Consider the following 26,930-nt stretch of genomic DNA (forward strand, 5'->3'; position numbering starts at 1 on the left):
CCTCCCTGCATTGTCATTCAGATCAAATGTAATAATATTTGTAAAGTACTTGGTACAGTGTCTGGCATATAATAGTCACTTAATAAACGCTTGCCCCTGCCCCCCTTTTCATTCACCTCCCTTCCCGATTGCTTCTTCTGCTCTAGCATACTGAGTTCATGAGTTGCCTGTTGATTCCTTTTCATCCATTTAACCAGTGTTTATTGAGCCCTTGCTATGCATGGGGCACTCTTCTAGATTTTGCTGCTAATTCAAAGTATAAAGCAGAATTTGAATGACCGATTTTGGTACCTAGGGCAAAGAGCATGAGATGTGTGCCCTCAAATCAACCTGGTAATTCGCGGTTTGAAAATAATATAGAAAGAAATTAAGACAAATTCACTTGAACAGAGGATGGGAAGGGAGCAGAATTCGTTACTATAGTAACATTAATGCTGAAAGAGAGCTGTTAACTTTTTTTAATTTTTGGTGCCTGAGGGCAAAGCCCACACGATCCAGCCAAATTATTACTCCAAGTAGAAAATATATTTCTTCACCTCCAAGAGCTATAATAACCTCCTTGAGGAGCCAGCACAAGCAGACACGTAACAATGAAATGAAGTAGTATGTAGTCAATGCCAGATGAACAGCAGCGATGCTAAGTGCTGACCATTCAAACAAAGGATGTATCGCTTTCAGCTGCCTTCTCACGCTAGAACATCCCTCCCTCCTTGTAGCCTCTTTCTCATACTGACAAGGTCCCCCCTAACCACCATTCTGAGGACAGGTCCAAACCAACCATCCTCATTTTTCTCTGAATTCTCTGAATTTCATCCCCTCCATTCCTTCCCCTTCCTTTTCTTTTCAGTTTTCTTGTATGTATGTCTTTTTCTGCCCCCAAAAGAAAGTAAACTGCTTGAGGGCAGAGACTGTCTTTTTTGCTTACATTTGCAAAGGCAGCTAGCAAGTGGCCAGGGAATAGAGTTATGCTGGCAGTCAGGAAGACCTGAGTTCAAATTAGAGAAAACACTTACCAGCTGTGTAACCCTGGGCAAGTCACTTAACCCCCTGCCTGCTTCAGTTTCCTCAATGGCAAAAGGTGGGGGGAGTAATAATAGGACCTACCCCAAAGGGTTGTTGTGAATATCAAATGAAATAATATTTGTAAAAATCACTTAGCACAGTGCCTGGTACATTGTAGTCACTATAGAAATACTTTTTCCCTTCCCCTTGCCCCTTTATATTTGTATTCCCAACACTTAACAACATCACAAAGAATGTAACATTTGATTTGGTTGTTGGAAGACAAACAGAATTTTTAAAGTAAGAGATAGGGGTGGAGGGAATATCAGCAAAGTCATTAATGTGTGTTCAGGGAACAATGACTAGATCATTTTGGCTAAGAGTTGAGAGATGACTCAGGTGTATTGGGACCAGATTGTGAAGGTTCTTGAATTCCAGACTAAGGAGTTTGAACTTTTTAGTGTAGATAGTGGGAAGTCATCAAGTATTTAAGAAAGGAAGAACATTTTATTTTTACGAAAATTAATCTGGTAATAGAATCAGGATGTTCTGAAGGGGGAAAATACCAGAGGTGGTAAGAAGGCTCCTTGTCAGGTAAAGTCAGAAAGAACTAGCCCTTGAGGGTACACCTCCAAGTCACCAGGAGGAAATGTGCTAGTTTCTACAAACCCCATTGGAAAAAAGGAAGATGTGGGGTCGTCTTCTGTGCTCCAACCACTTACCCTAATTCCACGGCTTGGCAGGAAGGAAGCCTGAAGGGTTTAAAAGTGAAAAAGAGCTAGGAGCCAGAGGCTACGGAAATTTTCAAATTAAGATATAAATTGTATATATATATATATATATATATATATATATATATATATATATATATATAAATTTTAGGGGAAGGCTAATGGAACCCTTCCCAATCCCATACCCAAGAATTGTGGGCCTTGAGAACTGTGGTTGGGTGTATGCATGTTGCATTGGTTTTCTGTAGTCATGACACAGATTTTCATTGCAAAGATATTGCCTCCTCCCTCTCTTAGTATAAGAAAGAGAGCTGGGTGGCAGAGTGGAGAGAGAACACTGGAGGTTTCCATAGCACCTACCTCCCAGGTCTGGTGTGAGTATTAAAGGAGATAATAATTTTAAACACTTACTACATAGTGAGCTACAGAAATGTTAGCTACTGTTATAATTGTTGTTATTATTATCATATATATGCAGGTTGGGATTTTTTCTTTAACTTGTATTCTTAGTGAGGTGCCTAGGAAACTAGAAGGTTAAATGATTTGCCTCAGGGGGAAATTAAATCCAGTCTTCCTGGCTGTAAGGTCAGACCGTGCTTCCTGCTTTTCTCTGGACTATTAGCACATTTTCCAGCACATAATAAGCAGCCAATAAATTCCTTGTTAGTTTGTTCCTCCTTTTACAATTCCCTATCCGGGGAAAATCACAGGTCCAGTCTCTATCTGGACAAGACAGAGGCTATTCTCCTGGCTGTTTGTGTTAATTCAGCAAGTGAAAAAAATGTGTTTTCACTTGAAAGATCAAAGGTTGTGGCTAAATTATTCCCTAAAATCTGAGTGAAATATAACAGTTTCTGTCAGAATTTCCCATCAGCTAGATATTTGGACACCTGTAGACATAGATGAAGTCTAAACTTTGCCCAGCCTCTCATTAAAACAACTAGAAAAATCCCCCACCTCAAACAAAACAAAACCCAGAAAATATCACCAAAACCAAATATCCTTTCTTTTTTTTTCCAGAAACTTGACCTCTTGCTCCATTTTTCCCTTGGTCTATCAAAAATAAAGCCAGGTTAAAAGAGTGGATATAATACTGAATAGAAGATTTTTTATTTCAAAATCTATTAATTGGTTATAACTCTCTTAGCTTAAAAAGCTTAGAAAGTATGAAGCAAGTTAACAATTTCAATCATGCATCATACCCTTAGGCAAACTCACCCAAATAGCTACTAGAATTAAATTAGGATGTATACTTGCTTCTGGAATCTTGCCAGCTCATTTCTGGTTGAAGTGTGTACTTTAAGAGCCTAGGAGACCTGAGCAGAGAGCCAATAGTCTATATTATTTCGAAGTCCCCCTTATCATGAGCATGATATGAGGAAATTGCTCTCTTGTATTTTCAGAAAAGATATTTAACATTTGCCCCAATGTCAGTAGTGTGTAAAATACTCACCCTCTATGTATTTTGGTGAATGTCACTGTCAGTATGGCTTTTGAGTGTACAGGTGGCTGGTTTTGTTACTCTTCTGGGCCCTTATGTCTCTGGACTGATAGCAAGGAGGTGATACAGTAGTATTCCTGGTATAAAGCTTTCCCTGAGAATTCAAATATAGAAAACTCAAACCTGAGCACTTGAGCTTGTTTGTGCAAACAGCTCACCAATTTGGCTGCTAGATAGTACAATGCATAGAATGTTGGGTTTGGAGTCAGGGATTCCTGAGCTCTGATCCAGAAATCATTTAGTCCAACCCCTTCATTTCAAAGATGAGGAAACTAAGGACCCAGATCATGAAATGATTTGCCCATGGTCACCTACCTAGTTAATGATATAACCAGGACTTTATAACCCAGGCTTCTTGACTTTGCATCCGCTGCTTTTAATATCAAGGAAATTCATTTCAGCAAACTTTTAAAAATTGCTACTTTATGCAAGACTCTGTACTTGGTGTTGAGTATACAAAGATGGTAAGTGATGTGGGCCTTGTTTCCAGTCATTTCTGACTCTTTGTGACCCTATTTGGGATTTTCTTAGCAAAGATACCAGAACATTTGCCATTTTCTTCTCCAGTTCATTTTACAAATGAGGAAACTGAGGCAAACAGGGTTAAGTGACCTGCCCAGGGTCACACAGCTAGTAAGTATCTGAGGCTGAATTTTAACTCAGGAAGATGTCTTCCTGACTTCAGGCCACTATATCCACTGAGCCACCTAGCTACTCCTCAAGGAACTTAAAGACTAATAAAAAAGAGATTACATGTCAACATGTATAGAAATAAGAATGGACTGACTTGACAGGGTGATCAAAATTCCTAGACCAAATGGGTGATTGCAGTTGTTTCATTCAGCATTAGTGGCCAAAATGAATCACTCCATCACCACTCGAGTCACCCACAGTACAGTGTTGGATTGTAATGATCATTAGAGGAAAAAATAAATTCCAAGTAGCCCTCAGAACATTATACTAAAATGGTTCGATTACTGAGCATGAGACCAAATAGCAGCATTTCAGACTGCAGTAAAAAGTAGTCCACAGTTTTGTGTGGGCCTGCCTGGTTAATTGCATTGTTTTTTTTTCTTCCCAAATTAGATATTTATCTTTGAGAACAACATCTACTACTGTGCACATGTGGGGAAACAAGCGATCCGGGTGGTCTCTACAGGGAAAGAAGGTGTCATATACAATGGTCTCAGTGACTGGCTATATGAAGGTAAGACATCCCAGCTCAGAGATAAAAAGTGGGGCTTTTTATAATTTGAATTTGAGCATAGAAGAAACTGAAGATGCTCAAGTCTGCATTCAATTGAAAGGGAAATACAAGAAATTTGGAGGATCTTCAAGCTGTCACATATATTGTAATAGGGACTGCTTGCCTGATATGCCCCAGTGGGAGGGGAATGTCAAACTTGACCGGCCATGTGTTCCAATGTTCTTTTTTCCTTGGAAATATTTTAACAAACAGATTTGTTCTATTAGACCTCGATGGCTGGCAATATTCATTATTACAAATGTAAGCATAGCTCCAACTGGACAAAGGTTTTTTGCCCAGGGTACTATGTGATATCAAGGGAAGAAAATAAAAATTGTCATGAAGAAAATACCTGGGTGATTTCCTCTTCTGAGTGCTAGCACCTTGCTAGACATTTTCTACTAGTGAATACATTTTAACTCCATTCATGATACATTTGTGATTAGCAGATATGTGTAGTCATATGGAATAACTAAATACTTGTTAGTTTAGCTTTCATTTTAAAACACTTGTAATCAATCATTGTGCCTCATTAGATGTTGAAAAATGTTCATTTGTGAATGTCATTGAGAAATCCCAATTTGTACTATTTTTTCCCTCCTCGGTATATGGGTCAAGCATGGTTATTTCCAATGACATTTTATTGATAAGCAACTTAAGCTCTTGTCAGACTCTGTGCCTGGGACCAGATGATGACAGAAAATATTCATCTTGGTAGTAAAGTTCCAAGGGAAAGGGAAACAAATGCTGAGGTGGTGTTGAGTCAATGTGCTTGTTATTGTTGTTAATTTATTAAGTATCAATTTCATTCATACAACAAATATTTATTCAGTGGGTATTTGTGCAGGAATACCATCCTGGACATTGGGAGAGATGCAGAGTTGATAGCAGGCAAGATTCTTGACTTCATAAAGCTTCTAATCTAGGAAGAAGATAAGACAGAGACAATGATCATTGATAAAGAACTATAATACAAAATTCTCAGAAAACATTTAGAGTGAAGCAGAACAAAGTTCTATGAATTTTTCATGCTGAACCTCTGTATCCCAATGACTTTCAGCATTTTACATACTAAAAGGTTTGGGAGAGAAGTGATTTCATGCAACTCTTCATAATCTGGCCCCTTGCTAGGTTTCCAGTCTTCTTCCTCTAGTGACACTGGTTTGCTTGCAGTTCTCTAAACGTGACAGTCCATCTTCCATCTCCATACCTTTGCATAGGCAGTCCTCCTTGCCTGAAATACTGTGGCCCTTCGCCTCACCTTCCTGGGTTCCTTGATGACTCAGCTGAAGTCCCACTTTCTACAGGAGGCCTTTCCTAGCCTTCCATCTACCAGTGCCTTCCCCTTCCATACTCTTGTATATATCTCGTTATTTACATGTTATCTCCTCCATTAAAATATCACCTCTTTGAGGGCAGGAAATGTTTTTACTTTTCTTTATATTTCCAGTATTTTCACAGTGCCTGGTGTATAGTAAGTGCTTAATAAATGCTGATTGACTGACTAGTGATAAAATAAGGTGGCTTTTTAATAAAAATGCCAGAACTTAGCCATCTCAGTAAGTTTGTAAATAAGATCTTCCCCACTCATTAATAGGCCTCAGGCGGAGCCCATTAAGGGAAGCTTGCTTAGGGGAGGTTTGCTTGTAGGAAGGCTCTCACAGCTTTTGCTAATTTCTAATTAGGCACTGAGTCAGGAGGGTTGTGATGCCTTCTGTCTGGGAGAAGTGTATATATACACTCTGAGTTGGTATTTTGCTTTGGGGGCTTGTTTATGGGAAAGATCTTCTGATTCCCTGGTAGAGATTCTGAGTTGACCGTAGATACAGAGCTCCTGACTGCTCAGATGCAAAGATTCTCTCCATCCAGGGGTTTATGTAAAGTGAATAGTTGATTCAGGCAGTCAGAACCCTGTCTGTTGGTCTTTATTTCTCTGCTTGATTTTTCTCTGTATTTTCTCTGGAGTTCAGAGTGCTGACCTTCCCCTGAACTAGTGAATGTAATTTAAAAAGATTGCTGACCCGTTTCACAGCTCTCTTTCCTAGTAAAGCAGATCTAAGAACCTGTGCTAGCAGCCATCCTGGGTATGCCAGTGTGGTTGCCGATACACATGAGCGTCAACATAGATATTGATAATGCTGTATTGCTTCCCCCAAAGTTCCTTTAATGGGATATTGACATAGGTAAGATCACAGGTTTAGAGCTGAAAGGGAAATCAGAGGTTATCAAACCTTGTTGTTGTTGATGTTCAGTTGTTCAGTCATGTCCAATTCTTCATGATCCCATGGACTGTAGCATGCTAGGCCCTACTGTTTTCCACCAACTCGTGAAGTCTGTCCAAGTTCACATTCATTGTTTTTATGACACTATCCATTACATCCTCTGCCATCCCCTTTTTCTTCTGCCTTTAGTCTTTCCCTACATCAGGGTCTTTTCCAGTGAGTCCCATCTTCTCTTTGTGTAGCCAAAGTATTTAAGCTTTAGCTTGAGTATTTGACCTTCTGGTGAATAGCTTAAGCCATCATTTAACAGATATAGAAATTGACACCCCAAAAAGTTAGGTAGCAGAGGTTGGATTCCAGTACTCAACTCACCTGACTACAGAGCCATAAGCATTGTACCATGTTACCCCTTGTAATAAAGAATGAGGAAAAGTAATACCTTTTCTATTCACATTTCTCATGGCATTTTCCATAGGCTTTCTCTTTGTCATTTACTTCATTCCCCTTCATTCAAAGATGGGGTTGTTTGAGTAAATCAATCAAATCTCCCTATTCTATTTAAAGTAACTAACTAGAATCTGTGTTTTGACCTCAGTGTCAAGGAAAAAGGCATCTCAACAGAATCAGAAAATCAGAGGTGTGAACTAAGAGTGAACAAGGTCTGGTTGAAGGCTCCACAGGAAGTCTGTTGAAGTAGGTAGAGGGGCTTGGAATAGGAGATTCCAGATCTGGTAGCTTAGGACAAAAACCTCCAACCCAGTTCCTAAAAAGAAGTCACTTGGGCATGAAGGAGAAGAGGATGCCTGACTCTTGGCCTCCATCTCCCCCTACCTCCTACTCAAGACCCTAACCAGAGAAGGACCTTGTGAACTTGAAAGTTGGAGAATTTGGACTTTGGTCATGATTCTTGCAGCATCTCCTGAACATTATTGGCTGACAGCAGTGCCTTCATTGGGAGCCAAATATAAATGAGACATCATGAGGGAAGGCAGATTGAAGGTTCCACAAGGGGCCCAGCAGAAAAGTTCCACTGTACCTAGGGAGAAATGTATAAGTTCCTCCACGAAGGAGATAAAGGAACTTCTGACTTTGTCATATATGTCCTCTATGCTTGAGTTCACTTTCCCCTCCACTATGAAAGTTTCCTCAACTGTGGGAAAGTATAAGACAAACTTTGGGGTAATATTTTATGTCAGCTATATCATCTTAGTAGATACCCCTTTCTAAAAGCTAATTAAATCTTACTAATTGATAACAACTGCTGATCATGGGAAGAAGTATACCAGTGGGGTGAACAATAGCATTAGAAAATCATCCCCAACTTCTCAAGCTTATCCCAGCCTAGACCCTCAGTGGCACACCTCTGAAGGCCCAGCCTTACGGTGCAAATGGAGATTGGAAGAGTATCTCTAAAATATATGTTGCACTTAATACCTTAGTTATTTGTATATACCACTCTAATTCCATCCCCCTGACCATTATGTTCAAGACTTCCTTGGAAGCAAGATGGATTTTCAATCAGTTTGTCAGCAAAGAGCATTGTGAGCCAGGATCTCAGGTGTGATCCCCTTAGGTGGTAATCATTCCACCAGGGTGGTAAGAGGAAAAATAGATAGGTGTTCACAATTAGTCAGTTCCTAGATTGCCTGTCTAAAGGGCACTCCAAGGATTTGGTTGCAGTAGCCTCCATTCTTTCTAGGATTAATCTACGTTTGCTTCAAAAAAAAATCCATAAGGAGGAGATTTAAAATGGATTTTTAAGGCTCTTTCACATAAAATGTAAAATTTCATTGCCATTCAAGTTAAGGCTTTACTTTGTTCAGTCTTTTGAAAGGAAACTTTTCTTTGAGGCATTTACACTGAATTGTTGACTTGATAATCTAGCCCCCCTCCCCAATTTAAATCAATTGGAGCTGGTGTAGCAGCTTAATCTACTTAGTGTTTTTCCCTGGAAATTTATGGATTGATACATAAATTATTATATCATGAGAGCCTCAGGGAATCTTGCTGTGGTGCTGGTTTTTAAAATAGGAAGATAAGCGTTGAAGACATTTTCTTCTGAGGCTTAACCTTTTAAGTTCTGGGCCCTTTAAATACTTGCAGAAGTAGGATAAGAAAGCAAAGATCCTCAAAGCTATTATAGACCGATATGTGCTTCATGGAAGAGTGTATTGCAAGCGATACTGCTAAATCATTGATTTATTGGAAAACGGGGGTTTAAAACAGGGCCTGACTTAGCCTGAGTCAAAGCCAGACGAGTCAACAGATATCCACATATGTCATTAAAAGGGATTTGAGCTACTTCAGGGCCTTTCTGGACCACCAAGTTCATTCTACAAACAAGACTTTTATCAAATTAACTGTAGAAAAAATAGCTACCCCTCAGAAATACCTATATATTCCACATTTCAATAATATTGAGGGTGGAGGTGCTTAGGGCATCACAGAAGTCTTTGGTGGGTCAGGGAAACCTAAGTTTGTGTGACCTCAGACAATTCCTAGCTGTCTGACCCTGCACAAGTCTCTTAACCTCTATCTCCCTCAGTTTCCTCAACTGTAAAATGGGGGAAATGATAGTATCTACTTCACAGAGTTGTGGATCAAATGAGATAATACTTGTAAAGCACCAGAGATAGTGCCTAGCATATAGTAAATGTTTAACAAATGTTTGTTCTTTCCCTCTTTGTACAGTTTTAATTTTTAATAAATTCAGAAATATAAATGCTACAAGCTTTCAAAAATTAACATTTGAAAGATTAATTTTTATTTTTTAAATTATTCTTATGTTTCTTACTAAAACTCAACATAACCACTATCTTGGGCCATGTACATCACTCGAATCAGTTTTTAAATTTTGTAAAGACTTTGATCAGTTGATGCTCAGTAAATGAAAGGATTACATTCATAGTCCTAGGCCTAAAATCATCCAAGGAACAAGGTCTTGATGCATATGTGATAATTTTGATGTGACTTCATAAGAAAAAGTCCAACAAAGATAGATCAAATGACCAAGGTGGCCAAGAAAGAGGACCTCCTCTACCAATCCTCTTATCTGAAAAAATGTCATCAAGAAACTAAATAGCACACACAATGCAAGTCTTATGGAAATCAAAATTTGAAAATGGTTATTGCAAATTCACAAGCAGCTAGGTGGTGTAGTAGAAGGAGCAGCCCCTGAAGTTAGGAAGATTCATCTTCCAGAGTTCAAATCTGGCTGTCAGATCCATACTAGCTGTGTGACCTTGGGCAAGTTACTTAACCCTCAGTTTCCTCATCTGTAAAATGAACTGGAGAAGGAAATGGCAAACCACTCCAGCACTTTTGCCAAGAAAACCCCATTCAAATGGGATCATGGAGAGTCAGACATGACTGAAAATGACTGAACAACAAAAATCCCAAATTCACAAAACTAAATAAATGGAAAAGAAATTTAAGTAATTTAACTTGCAAATAATGTTTCGCTAAGTTTGTAGTATTTAATCTTAAGAAGTTATTAAAGTTTAAAACTGCACTCTTTTGAGACATCCTATATTCATCATTTTTGAGTTGTCTTCTGGAAGTGATATGCATAGTCTCTACCTGCATCTGATGCCCTGTAAGATCCTTTATCAGAACTACATTCCCAAAGTTACTATTGTCATGCCAACAATGCTAAATATGTAACTCTTACTGCTGGATGGAAAAGGCATTTCTCTCAGAAATTTCTTCCTTCTGTCCTGAATTGGCAATCAGAATACACTTCCCAAAGTCAGTCTTATAAAAGGCTATTAAGTTCTGTGGTATTTCTCTTACTTTAAATGGTTATGCCACTGACCTCCTCACTTCCTACGATCTTTACATTTTCACTATATAAACCCATTCAGTGGTTGTATGCATAGACACAATACTGGTTTATCCCAGCCTAAGGCATTTCATGAGAATTATAGATGCCAGAGTCAGGATCTCTAAAGATCTTGACACTCTAGAAACCTTGGGCTAAACCTAATAAAATGAAATTTAATAGAGATAAATAAAAAGTCTTATTCTTGGGCACCAAAAAATCACCTTCACTAGTACAAAATAAAGGAGTCAAAGTAAAACAGTAATTGTTCTGGAAAAGGACTGGAGATTTGGGAGGGATTTGTGGATTGAAAGCTCAGTATGAGTCAGCAGTGTGATAAAAAAGAAAAAGTCAAATAAGCTAATAATGAGATCTTGGGTTGAATTTATTGTTAGAAACAAAGTGATGGTAGCTTTACTCACGTACTATTGCCCTGTTCAGGTGATATCTGGAAGGTTGTATGTGGTTCCAGTCCTAGTTTAGGAAGGATGTTCATAAACTGGAGAGTGTTCAGAGAAGGTGAACCACAACCAAGGTTGTAAAGAGCCGAAGTTTGTTCCATTTAAGGATCACATGCAGGAACTAGAAATGTTTAGCCTGAAGAAGATGCCATATAGACATGATCTCTGGTTTCAAGTATCTAAAGAATTCTAAGAGAGTAAAAGGATTTGATTTCTTCTGTTTGGCCCCAAAGGAAAGGACAAGGAACATCGGTTCAAGTTACAAAGAATCAGATTTAGTCCTGACACTAGGAAAACTGATGATAAGAGCTCTTTAAAAGTGGAATGTGTTGTCTATGTAGATAGTGTGTCCCATCATTGGAAGTACTCAAGCAGAGGCCGACCTACCACTTCTCAGGTATGTTATGATGGAAATTCTTCTTCCCATATGGGTGGAACTAGATGGTCACTGAGGTCCGTCTCAACTCAAAAATTCAGTGATTCTGTGAAATGTTGGATACTTCCTCTTAAAAGTTCATGCTACTGGGGCGTCTAGGTGGTGCAGTGAATACAGCACCGGCCTGGAGTTAGGAGGACCTGGGTTGGGATCCAGTCTCAGACACTTAACACACACACGTACACACAAACCTAGCCGTGTGACCTTGGGCAAGTCACTTAACCCCAATTGCCCTCCAAAAAGCAAAAAAAAAAAGTTCATGCTACTAATTGCTTTTATGGATTTCAAAAAGAAAAGTGGAATTTGGCTGATGATTATAAGTATTATGTAGCCTCTATGGCACTGAAGGATGAGAAAGTGACTGAACAGTACTTGTTTCTGGGTGACCTTCATCTGGGTTAATATTAATTAGTTGTACGTAGGGATTTTTATAAACTAACAAATTAAGTAAAGGAAAAAAATAATGGTCATAATTTTTATTCAAATAGAGAAATATAATCAATGAGTGTGGTGAGAAAGATGCTGGCCTTAGAGTCTGGAAATCTAGATTCTACTCCCAACTGTATGGGAGGGGGAGTAATTGAGGGTAAGGGAACAAGTATTTATTATGCACTTGGTATGTACCAAGCACCATGCTAAGCACTTTACAAATCTTATCTTATTTGATCCTCACAACAACCATGGGAGATCAGTGGTATTATTACCCCCATTTACAGATGAGAAAACTGAGGCAAACAGAGGTCCAGTGACTTGCCCAGAGTCACACAGCATGTAAGGGTTTGAATTCAAGTCTAATGGACTCCAGGACTAGTGTTCCATCCACTCAGGTGCCTAAACTGCCCCATGACTTGGAGTAACTTACTTAAAATCTCTTGGTATGTGTTTCCTCTCCTATACAAAATTAAGAAAGTTGAACTGGATGATCTCTGGAGTTTTGTCCAGTTTTGAAATTCTGTGGTAACAACACATGTGTCTACATTACTGCCATATTTAAAACGTAACTTGAGGAACAATGCAGTGATTTTTAAATGCCTCAGCTTGCTGTAGGGAAATTTATTGAAAAAAAATGAAGAATAAACTCCAAAGTTCCTTAGGTAATCCAAATCATATTCAGAAAATCCTTTAAAATTCAAAGAATGTAGACGCAGTGCAGAATGGATGCATTCTTGCTAGCATAGTCTAGGTACAATTTATGATGAAGTAGAGTTGTGTTTATATGCTATATGTCTAGGCTAAAGTACTTTTGGACACCTTGTAAAATCAAGGTCTGCAGAGCATTTATACCCTTTGTAAGACAAAGTATAATATTTCTCTTTTAAATTATGCTCCAGGTTTATAGTTATTGGGTCTTTTCTTTCATTACATATTGTTGGCCATACCCATCATTTCTTTAATGCCAAATTCTTGGCCAGGACTGCGACCTCTAATTATAACATTGTTCTTGTGCAAAAATAAGTCAGTCACTTTATAGCCATCTGCTTTATCAGACAGTGCCCAGGAATCCATTGTGGATTTAAAAGGGGGAGGGGGAATGGAGGAGGCAGATTGCCTTTACTTAAATTCAGCAATATTTTTGGCTAATCAGGATTTTGTAGACTAGCCTGGAAATCCTGATAACATTGATTCTCTGGGAAATTGCATTCCACATTCCAAACAACCCACCAATGAATCACCTCTGGAAATGACCTGTTTGCACACTGGACGCAGAGGATCCTATCTGGGTGTCCATTATGACTTTTGTCATTGTTCTCTGACTTTTCACTGGCACCTGGTAGGGAGAAAAAAAATGGTTTGCCCTGGAGCACCAAGCATCTTGTAACTGCAAATGATACCACAAGATCTTTTATAGAAATAAGTGGGTTTTAAAAAAATGATATTCAACTTCATCTCTGATTTCCAAAAGAGGATTTGAAAGTGAGTGTAATGATGAAAGTATCCATAATTCAATCAGTGTCTGGCAGAGCTTCAATGAGCCAGATTGGCTGCTTCTTGGAGGTGTGGTATGGTGGGGTATCTGCTGAATCAAATAGCAATCATTTCAAGCAGTGTGCTTAATGCTTTCTTATTTAATGTAACTGAAATGAGAATTTTACCTGCCTAGACTGGACTCCAATCGCATAAAGTATTAATAACCTTGACTTGGATCGCATGTAAATTTTACCTGATAGACAGACATGAAGTAAGACTACTTGCTAAAATGCTCAGTGGGGAGCAGTTTGGTATTAACAAAGAAATTGATGAGATGACCAAATAGGTTCCATTCTTCCTTTATGCTTTTTCTGATTTGGTAAGATAATGCTTCGAGTCTTGAAATGTCTGTGCAGATCTATTGCTATAGGGGCAACAATCTAACACAGGAATCATACATGCTGGACACACATGGCAGAATGAGCCATGCCCATCTAAACCCCAGGCATTTGAGGCTTTCTGAAATCTGGTCCTGTCTTCTGTAGTCAAACATATCTATGACTGCCCTTAAATATACCTTCTACTCTAGTCAAGCCAATCTCTTTACTCTCCCCTTCTTATAAGTTCATTCCCCATTCAGTGCCTTGACATGTGCTATTTGTCTTCATGTTTTCAGATGCTACCTATTCTATAAGGGTCGGTACCTACCAAATTCTGTCATGTAGGCCTGGACCTACATGTACCTTGACATGTACCTCCATGTAGCCTTCCGTCAATCTTTGATTATCTACAGATCATCAAGTCTTCTAAATTTTTATAGCACTTACTGGATGTACCTCACAGTTTGGTGCCCAGTTACTCTTGAGGGCAGGGCCCTTTGTCTCTCTCTGTAGACACTCCCCCCTTTCAATATAATGTAGGTACAATATAGATGCCCAGTAAGTACTCTTACTGCGAGAACTTTGGGTGCCAAGTCATGCAATGAAGTGATTCATTTTGGGGTTCTTGGTCCCCCTTTTGGAGCTTTCCCCGCGCACCCCCCCCCCCGGCGGTGGAGCGAGAGGCCGTCGCGGCGGGGAGGGGTGCGCCGGCCCCCGGCCGCCGCGGCCGGGGACCCGCGACGGGCCCGATTCCACCCCTCCCCTTCCTCTCGGGGTCTTCCTCATTGCTCTCTGCCTTTCTACTGTATCTCCTTTTCTACTCCCAGTACTTGGGATACAGGAGAAAGGGAAGAGAGTAAAATTCCTGATGGTTGAAGTCAGTGCATAGTCATAAGATACTTATCTCTTAGTTTAAAATTCTTCCCAGAGAGTTAGTGGGACAGTAGCAGTGGTATCAGAAAAAGCATTCTTGCTGCTGGGAACAAGAGTTAACTTTGAGGTATGATCATTTCATTCATATCCAACTTTTCATGATCTTATTTGGGATTTTCTTGGCAAAGAAACCGTAGTGATTTTCCATTTCCTTCTCCAGTTCTTTTTACAGGTGAAGAAACTGAGGCAGACAGGTTTGCATGACTTGCCCAGGGTCACACAGCTAGTAAGGTCAGATTGGAACTCAGGAAGAGGTGCTTACTCGACTTGAGGCCTGGCCCTCTATCCACGGTGCTACCTAGATGCCTTCAGAGTTAAATAGATCTAGCCTATAGGCTAGTTAAAATATCATGCTATACATCACATTCATATAGGCTAACATGAATTCTCCTATATAGACGTTCAGCTTTGGATCTGTTTTTCCGGGATAGGTGAACCCTCTTTGTGACTTAGCCAACTGTGGAGGCAGCTGCTGAGGAAGTTTTCATTAGTTGTGTCATCATCAAGGTTCATTCAACCATGCAACAAGCTAGGGATAACCAGGACCCAGATGGTGGAAAGAATCATAGGGAGAATTCAGATATGTAGCCAGTTAGTCTGACAGTCCTCAGGTGAAATCTGCAGATACCGTCTCTTACAAGGAAATATAGTTTCAGGAGTAGAAGGGGCCATTACTAGTCAATAGGCAGAGGTCAGTTAGCCAGTGGACAAGATGGAAAAGCTGCCAGTAGCTGGTTTCAAGGACCTGGTCATGGGGATTAGGACTCAGGACTCTGGAAAGACTTTGACAGTAAAGTTAAAGCATAGTAATGCAAGATAAATTGTCCCATGGGGACCACTTTTTATCAGTCAATCTATCAATCTTTATCTTATGTATTCAGTATGATGTTGGACAGTGTGGAAGTTAAGACTCAAAGAAGAACAAGCAATAAGGCTGACTTGATGCCTGGAGATCATGCATGAGATAGTGAAAAGAGTTCTGAATGGGGGTCAGAGCCCTGGGTTTGAGCACTGACATGTATCCAATTGTGATGAGAGAGTAGACCAAAATAATCATTAAGGGAACTAAATATGAGGCATTTCAGTGATACAGTAGAGAAAGTGCTAGTCCTGAAGTCAGGAAGACCATTTAAATCTTGTCTCAAATGCTAGCAATGTGACTCTAGTCAAGTCACTTAATGGCTGCCTGTCTCAGTCTCCTCAGCTACAAAATGGGGATCATGAAAGCCCCTACATCCCATTGTTGTTATAAGGATCAGATGAGATCTTTGTAACTCATTTAGCACAGTGCCTGGCACAGAGATGCTTAATAAATGCTTCTTTTTTTCTTCCTTTCTCTCCTCCATTTCCCCCTTCCTTCTTCTATTCATTGCTTCTCTTCTTCCCCCCCTCCCTTTCTTACTTCTGCCCTTTCTCCCTCCCTCTCTTCCTTCCTTCCTTTTTTCCTCCCTTCCATTCTTTCTCTCTCCCTCCTTCCCTCCCTTCCTTTTCTCTAAGGACACATATTTTTAAATGCCATGGCTCACAAGCATCTGGGGGCTAAGTTCCTTATTTATATTTCCCTTTCCTGAACATGAGATTGTTCCACCTTCTGGCAGAGCCGACCCTCTATGGAGGTTAAGTGACCTAATCCATGAAGTCTAAGTTAGAAGGCAGAGGGATCAGGAAGCCAAGCAGATTCTTACAAGCAGCTATATATTCAGTCCATTTTGCCTTGATGGTTATGGCTACCAGGAGCCAGCTGAGAAGGGCTTCACTTCCAACACACCCCAGCATGGGATGTTACTTTTTTTTTAACCTTAAAAGATCGACCTATATACATAGCAATACACAGCAGCTGGCAGCCCCATGGTGTGCCAGGCCTAGCAATGAGAACATAAAAGACATAATCCTAGTTGCTTGAGTGTTTATCTTCCTCAAGAGACAGACTGGGAAGAGGGCCTCCTTGCTTTTAATCTTTTCCTTTAATTCTGCTTCCCTCTCATTGTTTTTCTGCCACATTCTTTACCTCCTTACTAATTGCCCAGGTTGGTTGTTTTGGCATTTAATTAATGTTACATTTTATTGCATTTGCACCCTGGGGGGCATTCAAGTGGAGAGATGAATTTTAAAGGTACCTAATAAATGTTTCCTCTTAGTCATCATCTGGGCATTGCATAGTCTTTCAAAGTTACCTCTGTCTAAAGTCTTTGTTCTTTTGGATTCAAAAGATCATCCCATGAAGTAGAGATAAGAAATCAGGGCAGACAGAAGATGATTCCATATTCTGCTATTTAGGCTTCTTTGCAAAAAGCCTGGGATGCCCAGCACAGCAGAGAGGGAGAGGTCTCCCATTTATATAGGGCTTCACCGCTTACAAAGCACTTTGCCTCTCAGCAAACCTCTGTACAGTATGTACTGTAATACACACGCAATGATTTTCTTAGGTGAGCGGTTACCAAACTTGTCATCTTACTGGCAGGAGGAACTCCCAGGCTAGAAACTCCCTCCACTGATGCAAATCCTTGATTTAGTTATAGCTTTGGGGCTTAAAGAATTGCTTGGGTCACTGAGCTTTTAAAATTTGCTGATGGTTACATAGCTAGAATGTGTCAAAAGCTGGGCTTTAATATAGGGCTCCCTGACCTGTTCTTTCTCTGTTTCCCTTCTAGTTATTTTTATTAATGTTATTGTTCATGTTAATTAATAATTATTCCCAGATGAAGAAACTGAGACTCAGAGAGGTTTAACGACTGATCACATAGTCCCATAATTGATGAGTCAGAATGTGATCCCAGATCTTCTGACTGTTAATTCAGGTCTCTTCCCCCCCCCCAGCACCCCAGCACCCCAGCACCTTAAGACCTCTTGATTGATACCGCTCTAGAGGATTGTTACAGATTTTTATGGGAGTACTTCTGGTGCAGCCAGGAGGGCAAGAGATCATGATTTGAGCTTTGCATCCCAGCCCTTTTGTGCTCCCTGAACTTTCTCCTAACCCCGCAAACAGTCCCCATTTTGGAAAATATTCTCAATTGGATCAGTTTAGGATGGTGGTGATCTGGCAGAAGTAAGGCCGTAGTCTGCCCTCCATCATTCCCTCCTGGTATGGCTAACAGTAGAAAAAGCAGAATATACTCCATTGTGATGTAAACACCACCCTAGTTCAAGATGGTAAATTAGGATGGTAGCAGGTAGGAGGAGCTCTAGAGACCACTAATAGGCTTTGAAGTACAGAATACAAAAACCTTCCCTGTCTGCAACCAGACATAAAAGGAAGACCTTTTCCTCCCGAAACAGTAAAAATCAGTGTTACTTGGGTACAAAGGTAGGGTCAGCAGCAAGCCCCTGAATCTTGCAGAAGTCTTCTCTTAATTAAATGTCTACACTGACCTCACAGTCAAAGCCAGAGGCAGCAGTGAAGGAACAATTTGAGGGAGCTACCCTCTACCGAAGGAGGTCCATGACTGCCTGAAATCCTACCATTTGTAATATGTTGCTGTTCTCTTTTTCCTACAGTTCTTGTTTAAAAAAAAATACCTAGTATAACTAAGTCACTGATGATAGCCAGCATTTATATCAGGCTTTAAGGTATGCAAAATGATTTACATACATTATCCCATTTGGGGAGGATGCTATTATTGTTCCCATTGTATAGATGAGAAAATGAAGGCTGGGAAATTAAATGACTTGTCCAGAGTCACACAGCTTAGCGTTTGAGAATTCAGACTCAAGTCTTCTTGACTTCAGGGCCATCATTCTGTATTCTACATCAAACTGCCTCTCAATGAATATCTTCACAGGTTTTGAAATTAATTTTTTAAAACATAAATGAGTTTTTTTTTTTTCAAATCGGGAGCAATTCTTTAACTTTTCAATTTGTTTGTAGACTAAAAAACACTGCCCCAGGGTTCAGGAGATGTGGATTTGAAGACTGCTCCTGTCAATAACTAGGTGTATGACCTCAACCAAGGCACTTAGTGTTTGTGAGTCAGTTTCTTCATCTGTAAAATGATGTTTGGACCAGGTGACCTTCAAGTTCTTTCTAGATTTAACATTGGACAAGGTCCAGTAATTCTCAAAAACAGTATCTTTCCTATTGTGATTACTTTGTTTGACAGTTTGTCTTCTACTTCAGTGACTTGCATAGGATTGAGACCGAGTTAATAACACTTCCCTTCCTCACCTCCATCCTGTGGAAGAGTGACCTCCCTGTTAGTGTCCTCCTGCCCATAATCATCCATGGGCTACTTTCTAGATATTTTCCATATACTTATACAACCACCTCTTTAATCCAGGCTCCTATTGCCTTTTGACTAAGTAGTTGCTGTAGTCTTCCATGGGTCTCACTGCCTCAAGCTTCTCTCTGACCCAATCTGGTTGTCCACACAGCTCTCAAAGTGGTTTCCTTAAACACAGATCTGACTGTGTCACTTTCTTACTTAATAAATTCCAGTGAATCCCTGACACCACTAGGATAAAAATAATTTTTTCCATTTAGCGTTTAAAGCCTCTCTTAGTGCCCCCAACCTAACTTTCCCACCTCCTTGTTCCCTATTTTCCTTCCCATATTCTGCAGTCTTGCCAAATTGGCCCTAGTTCTGTTCCTCACACATGACACTCAAATCTCCCATCTCTATGCCTCTGAACTGTCTAGTCTCCATGCTTAGAGTACACTGCCAATATACCCCGACCTGATAGAATCCCTCTTTTCCTTCAAGACTTAACTACATTTACATCAAGCCATTCTTGATACCCCATCCCTGTCAACTTCTTGTGCCCTCCTTTCCCAGCTACCTTAGGTTTCAAAACCTTGGATTTTTGTATCTTTCTCTTTATATTTATTTTGCATATAAAACCAAATGAGATAATGTATGTAAAATACTTTGCAAAACCTAAAGCACTAGATGAATACTAGCTGTTATTATGTATTTATAGCTGTACTTGTTTCCCCATTAAAATATAAACTAGTTGAGTGCAGAGATAGTTTCATTTTGCTGTTGTATTCCCACACAGTACCCAATACCTATTAGGTACTTAAGAAATGCTTAGGAATGAATTGCTAAGGAGGTAATAAAATAACCCAAATAAAAGATTGCATTCATATAATACTTATTTCTAAAGATCCTAGAACTTTTGGAGAGACCTATATTTCTTATTTTGAAAGCCTAATTTCATCTTCCTAGCATCCCACTTTGAAATCTAGTTTGTACATGAATAGATGAAAGAACAGAGGTTAAGGTAACTCGCCCAAGGTCGCACAGCAAGTCTGGATTGGCAGTTCAAGTATAACTAGCATCTGTTTTATTTCCATTTTATGCAAATTTTAAGAGAGTATATACACATACACATGGATATTTCATTCACACTGAGGCAGCAAGTGGGAAGAAAGAGCTGGAGTTTCTAATCCTTGATCACTATTGCCAACTTTCCTCTTTTTATGCTAAATGATTATAGTCTAGTCTGGGGAGAATGAGTGAACCCTGCCTGTAAGAGCCTGCCCCAATCAGTGTTGCTGGATTAGACTCTGCTTTATGAGACAGATTTATATGAATTTTCCATGCCACCTTGTGGTCAGTGTCTTTCATTTTAGAAGCTCTTTGTTTTTCTGCTCAGAATTGGCAGTGGTTCCATCTGGATATCTTTCTAATTGCACGATGAGAAGAGGATAATTTACAAACCTGATCTGATCTGATCAGAAACTGTGCTAATAGATGGCATGGAACCAAACTAAATGGACATTCCCTATTCAGAGTCTGTAGCTCATTCAGTGAACACCATACAACAGGGACACAGCCACTGTAGAAGGGTTCTAATCCAGCCCCTTCATTTTATAGATCAGGATACTGAGACCCAGAACAGTAAAAGGAGCTGTCCAAGGTTACATGGCTGGTTAGTGACAAAGCCTGCTTTAGAAACAAGGTGGGACTCCCAGTGCTCTTTGCTAATAAGAAGGACGTCTAGGTGGTTCGTTAGATAGAGTGCTGGGCCTGGAGTCAGGAAGATCTGAGTTCAAATCCAGCCTCAGACATTTATGAGCTGTATGACCCTGGACAAGTCAGTTAACCTCTGCCTCAGTTTTCTCTACTTTAAAACAGTGATCATAATGGCACCTATTTCATGGGGCTGTGAGGATCAAACTAGGTAATATCTGTAAAACACTTAGTGCAGCACCTAGCAAGTAGTAGGTACTTAAGAAATACTTCTTTCCTTCCTTCCTAACATGTTTCTCATAAAAAACTCAATGAATATTTAAAAGTCCCTGTCAAGCTTCCCCCCCCCCACTATTTTCGAATGGAAATTAACTTTTTTAAATTAATGCAGACTCAGAGAAGGAGATACTGAGAATGATGCAAGATAGAAATAGTAACAACCTCTAAGAAAAAATTTCTCTAAATAGCCAAGAAAAAAATGCTACGAGGTATATGAAAAGAAATCTAGACAGCCAAATACAGATGAGAGCAATGACCAGTCTTGATCTGAAAGTTTAGATGAGAAAATACATTTCTCCCTCCCCAGATTCCCTACCCTCCATCTTGAAAGAGTTGGATTGGTTGGGTTTTTTTTTTCCACTTTTAAATAACTGAATCCTTTAATGGCAGTAATGGAGGGGGGAGGCCCATAGGTACAGAATATTGCATACATGATCAGATGCAGTCACAAAGTCGACCAGTTTTGCCTTTTTTCAAGAGAGTTGGAGTGGAGAGGGAGAATGAATAGGGTATATCAGGAAATTACCTAGGTACCAAAAAATAGGCACCAATAAAACTTATAAAATACAGTCCAAGAGCTCAATTCCAAAAATAATTCTTTGACCTTGAGGCATTTTTCATAAAATCACTGCCTGATTCTAAGAGAACAAGTAAAATAAATTTTCTACTCATCATACACACAGTGGCTGTCTTCTACTATGTCTGTGTGCTAATGATTGATGGCTAGAGAAAGGATAAGCATATCTATGAATGAGGGTGGGGGATACATACATACATGAGTGTAGTCTTTGTGATATATTAAGTATTCTTAGCTGGTGCACTTGATACTCTTGCAAGTTGTATGATTTCTTTGTTATCCATTTTTCTAAAAGCGTATGTCTGAAGACGCTGGGCTACTTAGGGTATCATAGAACCATTGCATCTGTGGACAGAACCTGAGAAATCATCATAATCCTTAGTTGTCATAATCACTAGCTAAATATATTATATATATATAATTATATATTATAATATGACATATTTATTATATATCATAATCACTAGTATTTTAAGATTTTCAAAGCGCTTATGAATATTATCTCTTTTTACCTTCACAAAAACCCTGAGGTGCATGCTATTATTGTCTTTCTTCTTACAGATGAAGAAAACTGAGGCAGATAGAGCTTAAATGACTTGCCCAGGGTCATACACAATAATAAGTGTCTAAAATCAGATTTGAACTTTGTTCTTCCTGACTCCAGGCTCATCACTGTATCCACTGAGGCACCCAGCTGCTTCTGGACTCATTTCATCCACCCCCATTATTTAGGAGGAAAAAAAAGTTAAGTAACTAAACTAAGGTTATGTCTAAATAATGGAAGAGCCAGGGGTGGCTAGGTGGCACAGTGAGTAAAGCACCGGCCCCAGAGTCTCAGACACTTAACACACACACACACACACACACACACACACACACACACACAAAACTAGCTGTGTAACCTTGGGCAAGTCACTTAACCCCAATTGCCTTCCAAAAGGCAAAAATAAATAAATAAATGATGGAAGAGCCAAAACCAAGTCCTGACTCTCAAAAATATTTCTTAATCACCTGCTATGGGCGGGGTGCTGTGTTATGCACAGACAAAACAGCTCCTGCCTCAAGGATTGACTGTCTGACTCCCAGCTCACTGTTCTTGCTGTTATGCTCTAAGTGCCAAAGTACTTTCTGGTTTTGTTGTTGCTAACTGTGAGGACTGACCTGTTGCTAGGCCCTTGCAAACAGAATAACTCCATGTATGACCCCTGTTTGACTTGCCTATGTGCTTGAAAATTCTTATATACCCAATACTGGCTTATTCAGCTTTATTTCTGCAATTAATGCAAGGATTTCCCAATCTTCTTCTAATCCAGGTAAGCGAGGTGAGCAAAGTTTCCTCATTACATTGCCCTTGTGGTCAGTCTGGGTCACATGATAATTGATGGCCCCTAAGGTTCCCCTCCCACTCAATCCCTGTGAATGTCCAGCAAGAGCAGTCATGCTATAGGAGGAAACTATTGGATGGATCTGGATTCTGGAGCTGGCATAGCCCTCACTAGCTGTGTGACCTTGGGCAGGTTACTAAATGTCTCCAGACTTCAGTTTCTTCATCTCTAAGATGAACAGTTGGACTAAATCATTTCTAAAGTCCCTTCCAAGCCTCAGGCTCTATGATTTTAATTCTAGTTTTGTGATCATACTATACAATGATTTCAGTTGCTCAATACAGACTTGCATTTATAATAAAATAGTGACATTTACATGGGCAATATGTTACATATTTAATAAGTATTTGTCAAATGGAATAGGTGATATTTTAGAAAACAGTCTTTTCTTCTTGTTGTTTTCTTATTTTGTGAAGTGTTTTGTTCTGGGCTGTCAGGTATCCTGGGGTAAGCATATGAGTGAAATGACAACTCACTTGGTTATAGGGAATAACCTATAATCCTCTTAAGAGGAGGAGGAAATAGGTGAAGATCTCTGTGTCTCTAGAGTAGTGGTCTGCAGACTTTTTTTTGATCATACATCCTTACCAGTAAAAAATGTCATGCATTCATTCCTAATATATGTGTATTTACTTATTTACAAATTCTATATATATATATTACTATACTGATAGTTATATACATATAAAACTGAAATTGAAATTAAAAGGATAAAGTAAATGAAACAGTATGTGTCTTAGAGTCAATAGGGAGTGACACGGTTAGATCCACATTTTAGGAAATCAGAGGCAACTAAGTACACAGTGGATAGAATACCATGCTTGGAATCAGGAAGACCTTAGTTCATATCTAACTGCAGATACTTACTATCCCCCTGGATGAGTCATTTAACCAATGTTTGCCTCAATCTTCTCATCTGTAAAATGGGAATGGAAATACTACCTACCTCACAAGGTGTTTGTGAGGATGAAATCAGGTAATATTTGTAAAGCACTTAGCACAGTGCCTGACACATAGTGAGTGCTGTAGAAATGCTAGCTCTTATTATTGTTGCTATTTCTAAATCACTCTGACAGACTTGTGGCGGGTGGATTGGAGTGGGGAGAGACTTGAAACAGGTATAACAATTAGGAATCTCTTACGGTGTTCTAGGTAACAGATTTTGAGGGCCTGAATTTGAATGGTGGTTGTGTGAAGAGAGAGACAGGATGAATGGGAAAGGTGTTTTGGAGGTAGAAATGATAAGATGTAGAAACTGCTTGTATATGCTTGTATATGTAAGGGGAGGTCAGGAGTTGAGGATAACTCCAAGGTTGAAAACTTGAGTAAAGAAGTATAGTTAGTATTTTCAACAGAAACAGAAAAGTTTAGAAGAGGGGTAAGGTTTGGGAGGAAAAGTAATGAGTTCTGTTTTGAACCTGTTGAGTTTGAGATTTCCCTAGGATATCCACTTTGAAATGACCAATAGGCAGTTTGTACTAGACTAGACTAGAGTTAAGGAAAGAAATTAAATCTGGATGTATAGATTCTGGGTATCATCTGCACAAATGAGATAATTAAGCCCATGGGAGCTGATGAAGTCGCAAGGTGAATGAATGTACAAAAAGAAGAGGGCCCAGGCCAGAGCCTTGAGGTACACCAACCAGAGACGTGGTAAAGATGATTCAGAAAAGGAGACTAGGAAGGAGTGATCAGACAGAAGAACCAAGAGAGAGCAGCGTCATGACAATCCAGAGAGAAGAAAGGTGTTAACAGCAGTATATGCCACAGAGAGATCAAGAAGGATGAAGACTGAGATGAGACTATCCAATTTGGAAATTAAAAGACTTTTTGATAACTTCCAATTGAGTGAAAAGTAAAGGATAAATAAGCTGAGAACCTGGAAAGGAAGGATTGTGGCATCCTCCATAGACATAAGGAGCTCAGAAGGGGTCAAGGGGTGGAAATGTAATTCATCTAATTCAATGTAATTCATCCTATGCTACTTCCTCCTTGCCACACATAAAAAATAAGAAAAGTAAAGTGTGTTTGGGGGGAAGGGGGAGATAGATAGTGAGAGGCAGTTATCAGACACTGCGCTGGGAGTCAGAAATCAGCTAGCTCAGCAGTTGAACCTGGGTCAGGTTAGGTTATATTTGCCTTGAGAGGACAACATTTGGTGGAAGGATCAAAGGTCAGTTATGTGAAGGGGTGAACTAGGGTACTGAAAAGGTAGTGCAGTTGCAGACAAGCCCATGATTAAGAATGGGGTGTGGGCTGAGGGAGGGATATATAACCCTTCTGGTTCTCCAGTTGGCTGACCACCTGCTTCCTAGGATCATCCCACAGTCCTGCGATGGCAGCTTTGGAGACTGTTACTCTAGAAGAAGTCAGAAGGAGACAGATCACCATAATGAAGAACCCTCCACTACCAGAGCCATCTAAGCATTAGAGGCATTATGCTAATTCCCCAAGTCATCTTGTACATGCTAATAGATTTTTGGTAGCTACCTTCAGTCAGCCAAAAAACAAGCATTCATTAAATGCCCCCTGTGTGCCAGGCACTATGCCAAGACAAAAGTGAAGCTTCCCTGTTCTCAGGTTTGAAGTGGATGAAAAAAGAAAGGGAAGTTGTTACCTGTTTGACCTTGGGAAAGTCACTTAACTTTTATGAGCTTAGCTTTCCTCATTTATGTGTAAAATGAGGCCAGATGAGGAGGAGTAAGTGATCTGTAAGGTACCTTCTAGCTAGACTGTGGTGCTGTGGGAAATTAATAAGTTCTCCAGTAATTGAAGTGATTGAGCTGAAGCTGAAGGACCATCTCTCAGAGATGATGGAGAAGAGAGTCTTGAATTGGGTGGGCAACTGAACTGAGAGGCTTCTGAAGTCCCTTACAAGCCTAATATTCAGCGATCCCCAGCAGAGTGGATACATCCTCATGATGCCAGGCCTCAGAGCATTTCTAAGGGCAGACAGGGGCACCATGAACCAGCTTTGTCAGCAGGTGCTTCCAGGTTAGCTCACACTGAAGTCATTTCTTACCTTACTACTCTAATTAGGGTCACATTAAAGTCACAGAGAATTAATTAATAATGGAATCTTAAGGGCAACTGCTTCTGGAACCTGCCAGCTATGTGATGCTGGTTGATTCAACAGCACCTCCCACCCCACCCTGTGTGCCTGAGCAGCTCCTAGGACCATAGCTAATGGCTGAGTTGCTGACCTGCCAGGGTGGAAGGAGTTTCTGCATTGGAATCTCCCCACACTGAAGAAGTGACAGGTTTGAGCCTCTCCCTAGCCCTTGCCCACACCCTGAATATTTTTTGATGGAGAATGGACTCCTGAGACTTGAAACCCCCATCCATCTGCCAACAGACAGCACCCCACATACACACACATGCACACACACACACACGCACACACACATGCATGTTCTAAAGACAAGATGGACTTCTGGCAGTTGGAAAGCAGCTCCCATCTGCCACATTGTTGTCTTTGTAGGGATCAGTGCATCTGGCAGTCAGTTCATTAAAAGAAAAAGCCAAACAGCTGTGTCGACACCAAGCCAATACAGTGTTCTGATTTTAAATAGATTTGTTTGTTCAAATGGTGCAGATTTGGCCAGTTAGAGTACAGTTTCTGCCAGGTAATGGGCTCTTTCCTCCAAGCCCTAGGACAAAAATGTCGACCTATCTAGAGAGTTCTCTTTCTCAACTTAATGTGGGGGTTGAGATTCTGCTCTTTATTCTTTAACCAGATCCCACACTCCTTCCCTATCAATCCCCATGGCCTTCTTCTCCCTCCCCTTGCTAATTTCATTTAAAGCTTCAGGCTTACTCACTATCACATGGCTTCCCCTTCAGGTTAGCTGTGCTGTTTTGCAGGTCAGATCTCATTAGGAAAAATTAGGTTACAACAAAAATCTTTCAGTAAAGATGTTTTCAAGACTCAGCTGATAGCCTAATGATGAGTAAATTGCTCACAAGATATTTCTGAGGGCCTCCTGTGCGCTTAGTATTGTGGGTATCATGTCACAGGTCCTGCAAGATTGCACAATTAAGTGTTAAGTAGTATTTAAGACATGATGTCTCCAGGAAGGAAGGAGAGAAGGGAAGGAAGGAAGGAAGGAAGGAAGGAAGGAAGGAAGGAAGGAAGGA

At 40.0% G+C, this 26,930-nt stretch overlaps 1 protein-coding gene across 1 annotated transcript in view; it reads left to right on the forward strand.

The window, feature by feature from the left end:
* DPP6 (dipeptidyl peptidase like 6) overlaps positions 1–26,930 on the forward strand; it is a 990,703-nt gene that overhangs the window by 748,369 nt on the left and 215,404 nt on the right. The window contains exon 8 of the mRNA XM_069084788.1: positions 4,321–4,441. Within this exon, the coding sequence (XP_068940889.1) occupies positions 4,321–4,441 (121 nt within the window). The remainder of the gene's footprint in view (positions 1–4,320; positions 4,442–26,930) is intronic.

Source organism: Petaurus breviceps, unplaced genomic scaffold, assembly GCF_028583685.1.
Source record: "Petaurus breviceps papuanus isolate PSGF00001 unplaced genomic scaffold, PetGlider_PUasm1.0 115, whole genome shotgun sequence".
Taxonomy (NCBI): Eukaryota; Metazoa; Chordata; class Mammalia; order Diprotodontia; family Petauridae; genus Petaurus; species Petaurus breviceps.